At 33.8% G+C, this 14,983-nt stretch overlaps 1 protein-coding gene across 1 annotated transcript; it reads left to right on the top strand.

Annotated features, from left to right (window-relative positions):
• Positions 1-2,905: 2,905 nt before the first annotated feature.
• RPL15 (ribosomal protein L15) lies at positions 2,906-11,746 on the top strand. Its single transcript, XM_021443215.2, has 4 exons — positions 2,906-3,061; positions 3,144-3,504; positions 10,019-10,170; positions 11,241-11,746. The coding sequence occupies exons 1-4, from the start codon at positions 2,990-2,992 to the stop codon at positions 11,454-11,456; spliced, it is 801 nt and encodes a 266-aa protein (XP_021298890.1). The 5' UTR covers positions 2,906-2,989; the 3' UTR covers positions 11,457-11,746.
• Positions 11,747-14,983: the final 3,237 nt, after the last annotated feature.

Here is a 14,983-nt window from a genome sequence, read left to right as displayed (position 1 = left end):
TTAACCATCAAAAGAGTTGTTTCATAACGCATTGGAATATAGCAAGCACTAGAAGGCAGATCATCTCCCAAGCTACAAGATTCACTCATAAGTGCCTCCCTATCACATGCTTGGGAGTTCCTCTCTACAAAGGTCACAAAAAGGTACTATTATTTGATCACCCTGTAACTAAGAGACGAAATCGAATCACAAGGTGGGAGAATAAGATTCATTCCCCAGATGGCCGGATAACTTTATTGAGGAGTGTATTATCTTCTTTACTTATGTATTTACTTCAACTTCTTAACCCTCCTGTCTGTGTCATTGAAAATTTTGAAAGATTATTTAATAATTTTTTGTGGGGAGGTTGAACAGATGCTAAACAGGTTCGCTGGGCTTCATGGCATAAGTTAACTTTCCCATCTTTTAAAGGTGGTTTAGATATTAGCGGCCTAGTGGATGTGTTTCACCTTTACTATTAAATTGTGGTGGCGCTTTCAGACTTGTAGCAGCTTATGGACGTAATTCATGAGAACAAAATGTTGCGTTGGTCGGATTCCCAGTTGTGTTTATCTAAAAATTCATAATTCATAGACTTGGAAATGAATGCTTACTAGGTGCCGGGTTACAGAAGAACATATGAAGTGGTGGATTGGCAGAGGAAAATTATTTTTTTGGCATGATTGCTGGATGGGCAATATGCCACTGGTAAACCTTTTCCCTACTTTTATTTCATAAATAACACAAGTTTGCTATTATTTTGATAATGGTGAATGAGATGTGGATAAATTGAAAAATGTGTTGCGAGATGAGGTTATTGTTGATATTCTAAAAATTCCTATTAACACATCTTGTGAAGATATTACCTATTGAGCACCCACTTTCAATGGTAATTACACCCTAAGAGCTCATGGGAATGAACTGGGCAACGACAAACAACAAATCCTTTGTTTAATTTTATTTTGCTCAAAAGTATTCCTCTCACAACTTCATTCTTTTTATGGTGGTTATTACATAATTGGATTCTTGTGGAGATGAGAATGAAAACAAAAAGATTTCAGCTAGCTTCTAAATGTAATTGCTATAATTCAGAGGAATCTCTTCTACATGTCCTGTGGGATGGTCCGATGGCTAAACAAGTTTAGAATTATTTTGCAATATTCTTTCAAATCTATGTTCTTAATTTACTAACTATTATTTAGATTATTAGGGCATGGGTATATTTTAGTGATTATACTAAGCAAGGACATATTCGCACCTTATTACCTTTATTCATTTGTTAGTTCTTATGGGTGGAACATAGTATGCAAAACATAAGAATCTTGGTATGTATCCTAATAGAGTAGTGTGGCGTATTTTGAAGCTTATACACCAATTGTTTCACGGGAGGCAATTGGAATAGTGGCAATGGAGAGGTGATACTCAAATAGCTCAAGTGTGGGGATTGGAATTCTAGAGAGGAAAGTCCTTACCACCCAAAATAATATCTTGGCATAAACCATTGATAGGTGAGTTTAAATTAAATGTTGATGGTAGTTCCAAAATTAATTTTTAGAATGCTGCAAGAGGTGGAATATTATGAGAACACATAGGTACTCTAATATTTAGTTTCTCAAAAATTTTTGGACCCAAAAATTCTGTGCATGCAGAACTATTAGCTTTATATAGAAGTCTTCGTTTATGCTAAGAGTATAATATTTCAAAGATCTGCATTGAGATAAATGCTATGGTGGTACTTCAAATGCTAAAGGAGGAATACGGTGGGTCACATGACAATCCATATTTATTGGCTTCTATCCGAAAATGCTTAACTCAATTCTCTTATAGAATCTCTCACATACACTGGGAAGGTAATCAAGCTCCGGAGTGTGTTAGCTAATTTTGGACATCAACATCAAAATCTATGAGTTTTCTCTAAAGCTCAAGGTAAGTTTCATGGAATTGTAAGATTAGATAAACTTAGCCTAGATCTAAATAAATGTAAAAGAGTAGTACTCTTTATTTTATTTTTATATGATTTTATCTTAGATTCTTGTACACATGTAAATTACTTATCTTATGCATTCGTTATAACTGCAAAGAAAGTAATAACCATAATAGCAATTCTTTCTTTTATTTCTCATGTAATTCTGGAGGTACGGTTTAGGTCTCCCTTCCTAATGTACCGTTTTATTTTTATTTTAATTATTAATAAAATATTAATAAGGTCGTTGAGCTTTGCGAAAATTTTCAACATAAAAAAAAAAAAGCACTCCAAAAAAGGGATTGAAAGCATTTTTGGAGCCAAAACAATTCTTGGAGTGTAAATTTGATCTTTTACCATCTCAATTTGAGGGTTTCATCCTTTCCACTGTAGCTTAATGAATATAATCTTTACACTTTTATTAAAATTCAATTTTAGGATAACTAATAATAATATTAAAATTTTCTGTACCAAAATTTCATCTTAGGACATTTTTGTTGATGATGAGACATGTTAGCTTTTGAATTTTTTTATCACATGGAACACATTAATACCAAAAAATTTATTTTAATAAGAAATACTAAGAATTAAATTTTAAAATTTTAAGAAAATATTAATTATTTATTTGAAATAAAATAAGATTTTTTAGAGAAAAAAATCCATCTTAACATAACAATTCATCCAAGTTAAATACAAAAATTTGATTTCATTATTAATTGTCTTAGATCAACTTTTAGTAAAGTGCAAAAAAATTACTTTAGGGTACAAAGATTAAAACCATCTATTTCAAATAACAAATAACAAAAGGACTAAATTGAACTTCTACACCACAACAGCCCAACACATTTGACCTCAGACAAATGCACTGTTCCCCGAACTGACCATTCTCGTGGAATCATCCTATTCGTCGTTATCTCTTAAATACAAAACTATAGTGGTAGTACTCGTAGAGAATCATACGCCCTATCCTATCCGTTCCTCCAAAAGCTGCATTCAGCGAAAAGTAGACATAGCTGTCGAGTTTTCATCCTCAAAATCTCCATTACAATGGCAGCGATGCTCTCACTCTCTCCAAACCCTCCAATCACAACTTCAATCTCTCTTCACTCGGCCTTCAGGGTACGCTTTCTTTGACTCTCTTTAATATATTAAGTACAGTATACTCACAATTACTGAATTGAAACTTCCTTCTTAATTGCAGGGAAATGTGAGGAATTTAGGACCAAACCCATGTCACATTATCCTTATCAGAACCAAGCGACAACAGCAACAGAAACAACAAGGGACAAGGTCTTTAGTTGTTGTGAGCCGAGCAGCAAAAATCCAAGTGGCAGTTACAGCGCCTACTGTTAGATTTCGGTTGGACAACCTGGGACCTCAGCCAGGGTCCAGAAAGAAAGGGAAGAGAAAGGGGAGAGGAATATCGGCTGGACAAGGTGGCAGCTGTGGGTTTGGAATGAGGGGTCAGAAATCACGTTCTGGTCCAGGTGTTAGAAAGGGGTTTGAGGGTGGGCAAATGCCGCTCTATAGGCGTATCCCCAAATTGAGAGGGATTGCAGGAGGTAATTTGCTTGCTTCCTTTCTTAATTTTGTATTTATTTATTTATTTATTTTTTAATTCTTATACACTTCAAGTGCTTTATGGGATTGTGATACTGGGTTAGAATTTTTCATTTAATGGGAGCATGTTTTATTTGAAGTGGATTTTGGATTTTGATTGTTTAAAGTGATAGCATTAACTTGGTGTTTCTTTGAACTTTGAACTCTGCAGTTTTTGAGAAATACTTTGCAAAATTGCTCTCTCAAGTAAGAACTTAAGCAAGCTTGTAGTTTTCAAGTTTCAGTTGTAGAAATAGTTGAATATTCAATCAAATGGCTGCCCAAGTCATGTACAAGTAACCTGAATGGAATGTTTTGGGTTTAAGCATTATCGTGATTTGCTGGTAGCAATATAAAGTTCGTGCTTTGTCAATAGTTTATGAGCTGTTTGGTCCAATTAGGACTACTGTAGGAAGTGTTGTTCAAGTAGAGTTGTTTCAAAAATGTTATAAAGACAAGCTATAGTGTTTGAGAAAATTAATGCGGAAGCACCATAAGATGTAGAAAACTGTTATTTGATAGTATTTTTCTTTTTTTAATAAATACAAGTTTAAAAGACTAAACAAAATTAAATCTTATGATTTTGTTTAATGAAGTTGAGTTTTTTTCTTTTTTGACATAATTGAGCTTATTAAAAAAAAATTGAAAGAGTCAACTTCATTAAACACAATTATAAGTTTTGAAGTAAAAGTTCTTTTATAAGTTGGGCCAAGCACCCACTGTGTAGCTGAGCTTTCAATGCCTTCTTCAGCAATATTTTAGCCTATGGCTCTCTAGTTAAATCTTGAAGAAGCTTCAAGCAACAACTTCTATTGCTTTTGATTATGGACTTCACTAATATTGCCTTAGTACCCAATTGACTTCATCATAGAAGTTTCCTACCTTCTACCTTATTAGATGCCCCTTGAGATTGTAGAGAGACAATAATGAGGATGGGAGACATACGATAGGTCAATTGAATGTAGAGATTAGAGTATCAGGGGATATTTAATCAGTCTTTTTCAGGAGATTTTGATAGTATATCGCTTAATCCTTTTTACTATGTCAGCCCCTAGTATTGTGTCAAATGTGGATTTTTGCGATGATGCAGGTGTTGAGATGTTTGAGTAAAGTAAACTAATTTTCTTCATCTAGTTAATGGTACGGGTAATATGCCTGTGGTAAGGAGAACATTTGTATATATAAGTGCGTGTGTGTGTGTGTGTAATGTGACTAACTTATTCTATTCTCATATGAAAGTTATAAGACAGCATTTCAATTGGTCAATTAATGGACATTCCATTGAGATATATGCTTTTAGGTCTTTATCTTTGCTCACTTCTCTCTATGTGGTTGCGTTGGTGATAAGAGGAATTTCTAGATAGTATATACAATTTGATATTAAAAGGTTAGATCTTCTAGCGTGGATTTGACAATTTTATTCTCAATGCAGAAAATAAAACCATCTGCAATGCTCTAGGCGAATCATAAAGATGAATCTATAATAAATTTTTTATATATTTTTATTTAAAATTGGTAGTTTTATTCCTCTATAAATCTTTAACAAGAAGTTGCGTGCACTGTCACTCAATTTGGTTAATTCAGTCAAATTTTACTGAGACAAAAATAATTAAATTTGAGAATTGTAATAAACCTAACTAGCTGAGTTGTTTATTTAACTGGTAACCAAATTACCAACATTCTTGGTTAGTTTAGTTAGGTGTCTTTGGTCATTGAAATATTGGTGATATAGAATCAAGGTTATATCAAGTTTTAGAATCAAGGTTATATCAAGTATTATCCTATCTTCTCCTAAATAGAGGATTTTGGGCCATTCAATTAAACAAAATGGCGCCACCGAAAGGGCTTGGCATGAGAACATATGACACTAACATGTTAATAGCAGCTTAAACCAAGTCTCAATGTTCATAAAGAAGTGTAGAATTCTAAGCAACCTTTAATTACTGCCTAGCCAATATGCTTTCAACTCTGACCACAAGATTTAAAGCCTAAAGTGGAAAGCTTCCAACAATCTTGAGTTTCATGCCGCCTCTTTCTCTAGGCTTTATTCAATCTCCTCTTCCACTAAATTTGGTTTTTCTTTTTCTATTAGTGCCTATTTGGTCTGTCCTTTTTTCAACTTATCTACCTCTTAAAAACACAAGTCAAGCCAAATAGGATTTTTAAGAAGCACTCAAGCAACTTTTTAAAAAAAAAAAAAACCAAAATTTTTGAAAAAAGAGTTTAAAAAAAGTTCCAAATAGGAGCTTTTTCTTCTCTTCTTTTAAAAACACTCCAGTTTTTCAAGAAATACCCCACTGTCTCAACCAACCTCACTTTCCTCTCCCTCTTTTTGCAACTTGCCATTCTCTAATGCAAATTGCTATCTCCCTCTCATTCTTTGTTCTTACAAAGATTAAGAGAAAAGAAGATTCAAAATTCAAAGCTTCATTCATATACTATTTAAAGGTTTTCTCTCTTCTTCACCAAAGGATTTTCATGTCCAATACATCGTTTTCACTTCTCTCTTCTTTATTCAAGAATTGAAGCATCATGGTCCGATTACTTGCTAAATCAACAAAAATCTAATACTATTACTATTAAATAAGTTTGAGAGTTGTTCCATTTTTTTATAAATTTGTTTGATTTTAACATCTGAATTCATATATAAATTCGAAGCGGATTTGTTCCCCTTTAATTTATTAAGTGATTGAAGATGATATGAGTACCCTTTATAGTAATTTTAACCAAAATTAGAACTCATACAATTTATTTTACAAAATAGCTTCCCAAACAGTTTTAGTTTAATTTTAAAAGTTATTGGTTTTTATAAGAGCTTCATAATAGCTTTTAAGTTAAAAAAAACTAGGTTAAAAAGGCTCCAAGTGTTGTTCACTGTTGTTATATTGAAAGTTTTAACACTTGAGTGCTCTTTTCCATAAAGTAGGAGTTTGAATTAGCTAAAAAGAGAAAAATGGGTACTTTGACTTGCTCCAGTTCTCTCATCAAAGTCAAGAGCTTCTATCTTTGATGGATCTTTTCTTCTCCAAAAGAAGGTCACCCCATTATTTCTGTAATTTGTTGTTTCTTTTCTTTATTTATTACAGATTTTTAAATATTTTTTATTTTGGATTTATATGGGTGTTGAAAGGCAAAATTCTTTAAGTTAACGGTTGCTGAGGCATCTCAGTAATAAATAAATAAGAAAATGTATATATACATAAAAGTGTAGTTTGGTTTTTTCAATCAGTTCAGTTATGATTTTCAAAAAAATTGACCAATGAAGGAACCCAGCATTTTAAAAAGATATTCCAAATATACCTAAAAGGCTGAAATGCTGAACCATTTTTACTGAATTTATCAACTCTTGAAGTATTTCACTTTTAACCACAGTTTGCTCACCCTTAGCAAGAAACCTTCCCATGGTACCATAATTATTTCATGTGATGAAGGAATAAATCAGAGGAAGATTTGATAAGGTCGAAATTCAGTTGCTGGAAATGCTCTTGAAGGACTTTGAAGGATTTTTCTTTCCTATGTTCTTGGCTTTGCCCTTTTTGCATTTTAATGAACTTATTTTGAAGCTTTCTTTCCATATCCATTATTATGGAGGTCTTGCTTACCTGATGATGAGTCTTAAGGTAACAAAAATATTTATTTGTATTTGTGTTGCAAAAGCCTCACCATCTTTTTATTTATTTTGGGATCAAATTGAATAAAATTTATCACAAAGGACAGGTAATGATGTGTCATTATTGCCTCAATTTCTCTTCTCAAGAATTTGTAGAACATAAGAGAACTTCATATACATAATGGAACTAAATATTGTGATAAATACTGAAGCCTTATTATGGTTAACAGTTTTACTGTCAAACATTGCTTTACTTTGATTATTCCTACCTAAGCTTGCACAGAAGAACCTATACTGACTGGAATTATTTGTAGTGTATTAGCTCAAGTATATTGATCAGACAAGAGAAGGATGAAATTTGTTTTAAATTAAATTAATCAAACTTTAATTTTATTAAGTTTTTATGTAAATGCAAGAATATTTACAAAATATTATTTTGAATCAAAAGTAAACAAGTGATAAAAAATAAAAGAGTTAAGAGGGAAGGATAAAGTTTTTGTCATTTCAAAACTATGATCAATTCTAGGCTAAGTAGAGATGAATGAGGTAGTTTAAAAGTTACCATTAGTGATGATATGATGTGCTGACAGGTAGATGGTAGAGTTTGAAGTGGTTGGGAATAAGATGATATTTTCAGAATACCCTATGATCCAAAATTTAAGTGGTCAAATCAGTTGATAAGCCTTTGTTCCATCTATAGCTGAAGACCTACTGCAATTGTGAAAATAGTGAAGATTATTGGAACTTCCTTTCTTTGTTCATAAAGACTATTGTGACTTGAAATGAATATTAAAGTTAAATTCTTTTCTATCTGCTTAAGTGTTTGGATAGTTGGTCCTTATCTACCTGTTTCATATTGGATGAAACCAAACCTTCTCATTAATTCTTTTTTTGGTGTCTTGTCCTTTGAGCCTTACATGAAATACTCTTTTATTCTTCCTCTGCTTGCACGTTTTTCTGCACTTGATTTTTTGTGCAAAGCCCTTTACATTCATTTGGCTTGCATGTGAATAGGCATTACACTTAAATATTAAAGTTGGTTTCTCTTTTCTTTTACTTAAACTTATGGGCTATCAACTATCTCCTTAACAAAGACTTGAATGTGTAAAATTTCCTCCTATTTGGGTGCCTTACCAGGATAAGCCTTGTCCATTGTATTAGTGCTGGCTTCTTGAATCTTTTTCACTAAGCTTATAAGATTAAGATTTTACTTTATGATATTATCTTTGTCCCTTGTTTGGAAAAACTTGTTTCCTTTTTTAGGTTTGAATTTGGTGCCTCTGTTCATCTTTATGTATATTTGCGATCAAAGTACCTAACAACTCCCACTACTGTAGAGAGATGTGTAAGTTAGTCCCCATACTATAATTTTGAGTAATTTAAGCCCTATACTTTTTACATTTGTTGACAATTGAGGACAATTGCTAAAGCCATTAAAGAAGACCGTTATCTATGCTGACACAGCAATGAGGTGGTACTAACATGGCACTGACATGTAAAACTTTTTTCTTGCAGATCAATGATGTGGCTTTTTTTCCTTATGTGGAAATATTTAAAAAATTAACAAAAATTAAAAAAAATTCAATGAAGTGGCACCATTAAAATGCCATGTGTCCTCCCCTCACAGGACCACCAAAAGGTTTTTTTGAAAAAATAAAAAAACATTTTGGCCAAGAAACTTGAAAAAAGTTTAAAGGTTTTTACAATTTTAGTTTTTATAATTGAGTAATTCTTTATCAAAATAATCTATTTTCTATTTGACCTTTTCTTCACTCTTTTCCCTTTTTCAGTCTGGTTCTTCTTCCTCCTTCTCTCTTCCCTTTTTCATCTCTATTTCTCTGGAAATTTGAAAACCACCTATCTTTCTTTAGTACTGCCACAACCACCGCCACCATCTCCTATCAACCGCCACAAAGAAGACACTTGAATCGCAAAATGCAATTTTCTTCAAAACAAGAGTGTCTAAAAAGCCCTACACCCAATCTTTTACTTTCTTTTACTTTCCCATTAACCAAACAAAACATCAATCTTCAAACCCTCTTCTCTCACACATACACGACTCCCATAGAAACCATGAAAACCATGATAGATCCAGCCGTGCAAGATCCTAATTGCTCTCTACGTTGAGGTTCGCTGGTGCTCCTACAACATATTCTCCACCCAAGAGTCTACATTTGATTATGGTCTAGTGGGCTAGTTTTGATTATGGATGATGATGGCTATGCACCTTTCTAGATGACAGTGAAGGAGATTCTGAGAAATTTTGGAATTTGATGTTAGAAAGGATTTGGAGAAGAGACTCAGTAAAGAAAAGTATTATTTCCAGTAAATAGGTGCCAAAGAAAAATTTTGAGCTTAAAACTAAAAGAAAAAAGAAAACAGAACTGATCTTTTTAAAAAAATTATTTATTTTTGAAAATTAGTTTCACATCAATGAAAAATATTTTGAAAAAATTCCATGTGTTTTAATTTTTCTTTTTGTGGAAAAATAAAGTAGTTGTAAAAAAAATTAAAATGCCGTGTGACTCAGAACTTTTCTTTTTGTTTTTATTTGATAAAAATTCCACATCACCTAAATAAACATTTTTATTTTCCATGTCATTGATTTGTTAGCAAAAAGTTACATGTCAGTGCCACCTCATTACTATGTCAGCGTAGATAACTGTCTTTATTTTACGGCATTTAGCAATTGTCGTCAAATGTTTTTAAATGCAAAAGTACAGGGTTTAAATTACTCAAAATTGGGGTATATGAACTAAATTACACTTTTCTCTAAAGTAGTGGGACCTACGGGTACTTTGACCATATATTTGCATACTGATTATCTCTTACTTACATTTTTTTTTCTTCTCATTTTTCTTTGCAAGGTATGCATGCGGGATTACCTAAATACATCCCTGTTAACTTAAAAGACATAGAAACAGCAGGATTTCTAGAGGGAGATGAGGTGTCGTTGGAGACTTTGAAGAAGAAGGGTTTGATCAACCCATCAGGAAGAGAAAGAAAACTCCCTTTAAAGGTACATGTGATCTTTGATTTATGTTGCGGCAACTGTAGGGTTGAGATTTAGCCTTTTAAGTCCATGTGTAAGTTTGATGGCCCTAAAAGAGCGTGTTTCTCTTGACCAATTTGTTGAATAGAATGTTCTGTTATCTTATGCATGAAGCATTAATACTGACAAAAATTGATTCTAGCTTCTTCTATTAAGTGGAAATAACAATGCAATCACAATAAGCTCTGTCAAAAGAAGTGCATCCTTTGATTTTGGAGTTCAGTGTCGAACAATTTAAGAGGTGGGCAGACTAGGTGCATGATGTTCACTCCAGCTACTAATTTGCCTATATTGCATATTCTAATTTGACACTTGCTTTTTAATTTCCTTTGCAAAATATATTTCCAAGACTCATGAAAAATGCTTGCTTTATTATGGAGATTGCTTCACATTGTATTCTGTCTTATTCGGAATGTGAGGATATTAAAATGCAGAACAGCATTCATCTCTTAGCAACTGGTTCTTCAATTTCCATACAAATCCTTTTTTTTTTTTTGCCTGCAATGAAGCAACTAAAATGTTCTCGTTGAAGATTCGGCTGACCAGAGTCCTATTTATCATGTTCAATTTGGAAACTCTAAATCCAATTGTGGTTTCACTTGCTCGTGGTATCTATTGTTCCAAATTGAGTTTGAAATCCAGTAGAATTTGTTATGTCATGTGTGTTTCTTTTGATTGATTTCTTGAACATTCTTTGCATTACCGTATAAATGCCGACGATGCTTAGACACAAAAGCATTTCATGTTGGCTTTTATTTCTGGAAGATTGCATCTTGCAAAATCAGCAAATCAACGGTTCATTACGGTAACAGGATTTGCATCTTTTCTTATTCTGATTCTCTGATTATCTTTTTCTTAGGAAAAGTGAAATGAAGTGGACCACGTTAGGTCAAAATGTTCTTCCCAATTTAAGACTGAAAGAATCCTAATTGCAAAATTTACTCTTATTAATTCATGGGGATGGGTTTTTTGAACATGTGGCATAATGTTGTTTTGAAAATAAGTATTCATCGTTATTGATTATTTTGTTGATTTAGATTCTTGGTGATGGGGAGCTGAATGTAAAGCTGAACTTCAAGGCCCGTGCCTTTTCAGCATCAGCAAAGGAAAAGCTTGAGGCTTCCGGCTGCTCTCTCACTGTATTGCCTGGTCGAAAGAAGTGGGTTAAGCCATCAGTTGCAAAGAACCTTGCACGAGCTGATGAATACTTTGCCAAGAAGAGGGCTCCAGCAGCTGAGTCAAACTCTGCGTGAAGGGCATACAATTGCTCTGCTTGATTTGATAAAATGTTGAGAGCAGTGAAGAAAATTGCTGTGTAAATTTGTATTCATCATTTTTCTGTGCATTTAGATTCTTTTTGGGAGCCACGGAGGGCTAATGTTACTGTAATTCCTTGGATTCATTCAATATTTTTTGTCTGGTTTCCATCTTCCTAGAATTCAATCAGACAATTCGCTCTCACTTTCTCTTAGTTATACTTTTGTGATAGAATGGATGCTTCTCAAAACTCAAATATGATTTGCTGGGGGAGACTTTTTACTCATTTCATTCACCAAAAGGAAAGAATCTTTCTCATGGTGGCGGCAGACATAAATCAATAATGCGAATGTGCTCTTCGCTCACCTTGTGGAGCTATCCGAATTGATGCACTAAGAACCCACCAACAGTGGGGGCTGAAAATTCTCACTAGATAGAGAAACAAAGCAAGCCCTGGGGCCTTTGTCCAACAGTCTCTCGCTCATTGGTGGCCTTTGCAACCGAAATGAGCGTGGTCCAGATTGTTGGTATGCGCAAAGAGGAATCCCAAATAGAATTTCAATGTTTAAAAAGAAAAATAAAGAATGGATCAGCTTGAATTCTTGTCACATCACCAACGGCCCCTTTCACTCCTGTCATTGATTCCCACGAAATTGCATTTGCTCTTCTACTTCTCATCGTTGCTTCCATCTGTAGGCAAATCTGACGCCACTGCGCTATATCAGTAAGGCGTCACACCAAAAGACTGTGCGGTAAGAAAAAGGGTGGGGTGGGGAATCAGACACATGGGATTTTCTTCTGATTAGTGTATGATGGTTTGGGTTCTTCTTTATCTTGACAAAAAACCCAACAGATGAAGCTTTTTAGGAAGGATTTAGCTACCAACTGCTGTTCGGACAAAAGAAGAGTGGGACCCAATCTAACACTTTGCTTTTCCACAAGGTTTCCAACGCCCAACTCCTTTAAGTAGAAAAAAGTCAAGACAATGGAAACCTTGGTTATTTATCTTGTAACCTCATGCATTGCTCTTTTGAAAAGTAGTAGTTGCGTGGATTCGGTTCACGGTGATGGCGAAATGTTGTTTGCTTGGACGGCTACTCAACTGGGAGTGGTAAGTATTGAGAGAGCGACACAACTACTGCTTTGCTTGTTTAGCTGAGGACCACTCTTCTTGCTTCCTAGTTCCACCCTTTATTATTCGCTGATAGTGTACATTAAATATAAACTTTTATCTTAAACCTCTATTAAGATTTTATATTTAATGTATTATCAGTTTATATAATTTATGCATCACCAATGAATGAGAGACTACCATCTTACTAATAAATAAATTTAAAAATTATAGAAACCTTTGGATCTCCTTCTTTAATCATACCAAACATAACCATTATTGACTACATCCCGAAATCTCATTCTATCTCCTTTTTCTTCTTCTATTTTGAAGCCAAGGACTTTTTATCTTTTGTTGGAAAATCCCCTTCTTTAGTCTTGGAAAATCAGTCAAATTGAGTGAGCCAGCCAAATAAGCACAAGAAGTTTTCTCGTCTATATTATTCTTTGTCGCATAATTTAAGCCCATGGTAACTCAATTCCAAATGCTTCTTTCGGAAAAGCCTACGGCGTCAGTTTACTAAGATCCAAAAAATTCAGCCTCTTTTCCTTAGCTTTAGCATTGATGTTTTTTCATAATTTGTATAGAAAATCATTTTCTCGTTAAATTCAAACTTTTGATTTTAATGAGAAAAGATGAGTTAATTAGATGTATGTTTCTTCAATGATTTTCTCTTAAAAGGCAGGGACTTAGTTTTTTTATCTGTGTTTATCCTGGTTTTGGATGTTGCATGTGGAAGAATATGTGTTTGTTGTTGGAGAAAATTCATCCTATTTGAATATAGCTCATGCATGATAAGTCAATTGCTCAATAAAAACCAAATTTATTGAATTCAACACATTATTACAAAGTTTGTGATCTCATAAATTGAAAGGGGAACAACATAAAATAGCTCAGTGCAACTCATCAGAACCTGCAATCAAAAAACTTGCACCCAAACAATACCCAAAAGTTAATTTTCTTCTGTGTAAGTGTACATAAAGTAACCTTCCCTATTATTGTTATAATTTTTAATGTGTCAATTTCATTGAAGGTCTACCACTTATCTCACAATCTTGAATCCTGTTTACAATCTTAAGATAATGCCACCGAAGTATCAAATTCAATTATGAGATTTTTTCTACCCAACCAAGAGGAGAGTCAAAAGAAATGAAGAGCCTTTTTGATTGCCAATTCAACATAACTCAAATCTTGTCTGTCAAGAGGATCGAAAAAGATACCATCTATTGAACTTGTGTCTCTCAAAACTCCCCAACAACCAGCGGGGTCTAGTTTACCTCTTGTCAAGCCATTGATATTAAATTTCAATTCATCTTCTTTTGGATAAATACAAGAAATTCCTTTTCAAGATTCAACCTTATTACAAGCATAAAGCAAGGACCGATTGATTTGACCACCATCCCAACTTATCAATTGCATTATTCCTCTCAGTAGCTTTGATCCAAAGCATATATCTCATCTTGATCTAGAAAATCATATCTTGTTTATCCCACCTTTTTCCATTGGAAATTTCCTAATTCCTTGTAAACCACAGAGACTAAAAGGTAGCACCACACATTGCTAGCCATTTCTTTTTAAAAGCGTCACAAAACAATTCATTTTGACAGAGCAAAATTTTCTAGGAGAAAATTGTGAGAAAAGGTCCTTCGTATAAGGTGATTTCAAAAATAATGCTTTACATAAACTTATCTGTTTTTAGCCATTGAGAAGCATGAGTAGACCAAAATACCTTTAAAAACATAATGGGAAAAAGTTCCCAATATCCCCTTCCTGCCAAAGAGAAAATAGAAATAAAAGCTTAGCTGTTTGAGGTCGCTTATCTTTCTCTCTTAGCTCAGTGAACTATATCAACTCTATTAACTCTCTGTTAAGTACCATTGTCATCAGGTCGCTCAACTCTCTGAACTATATGAGCTCTGTCAACTCTCTATTGAGCACCATCGTCATCGTGATGTAGTCTATCTCTCGGCATTTGGCCATATTGTCGTCGATAAACAGACCCTATAGCAGAAATGACATCAAGGTATGTTATTGGGTTTATTGCTACAACAGATAAATTTTTGAAACTTGTGTAAATTAGAACATGGATTTCAAACACTGCCAAATTTGTTACACGCCATGCATCCATAAAGCAGATGGCGTGTAACATTTTTTAGCATGGCGTGTAACATAGTTGAAAACTGACGTGTAACAACATGACATGTAATGCATAAAATGATTGACAAATTTGATGTTTTCAAAACTACAGTGGGGTTCCAATTGTGTGACTTGTGATAAGACATGGTGGTCAGTGGGTGGATGGCATTTACAAGGGTGGTGACTCACGAATGCGGGGGGTCAGGAGTGATTTGTCGTTTGAGGGCTTGAAGAAGCTAGTTGAAGAAGTTGTTGGGGTAAACTCAGAAATGGACG

The sequence above is a fragment of the Theobroma umbraticum genome, unplaced genomic scaffold (assembly GCF_002168275.2).
Source record: "Theobroma umbraticum cultivar Fairchild unplaced genomic scaffold, ASM216827v3 scaffold_2.0, whole genome shotgun sequence".
Taxonomy (NCBI): domain Eukaryota; kingdom Viridiplantae; phylum Streptophyta; class Magnoliopsida; order Malvales; family Malvaceae; genus Theobroma; species Theobroma umbraticum.
This window is presented reverse-complemented; position numbering and strand designations above follow the sequence as displayed.

Excerpts from the sequence above, each read along its gene's own strand:
- RPL15 (XM_021443215.2), top strand. The coding sequence starts at position 2,990 with ATGGCAGCGATGCTCTCACTCTCTCCAAACCCTCCAATCACAACTTCA. Across the intron at positions 3,062-3,143 it reads CTCTTCACTCGGCCTTCAGG|GGAAATGTGAGGAATTTAGG; the intron begins GTACGCTTTCTT and ends TCTTAATTGCAG. Across the intron at positions 3,505-10,018 it reads ATTGAGAGGGATTGCAGGAG|GTATGCATGCGGGATTACCT; the intron begins GTAATTTGCTTG and ends TTTCTTTGCAAG.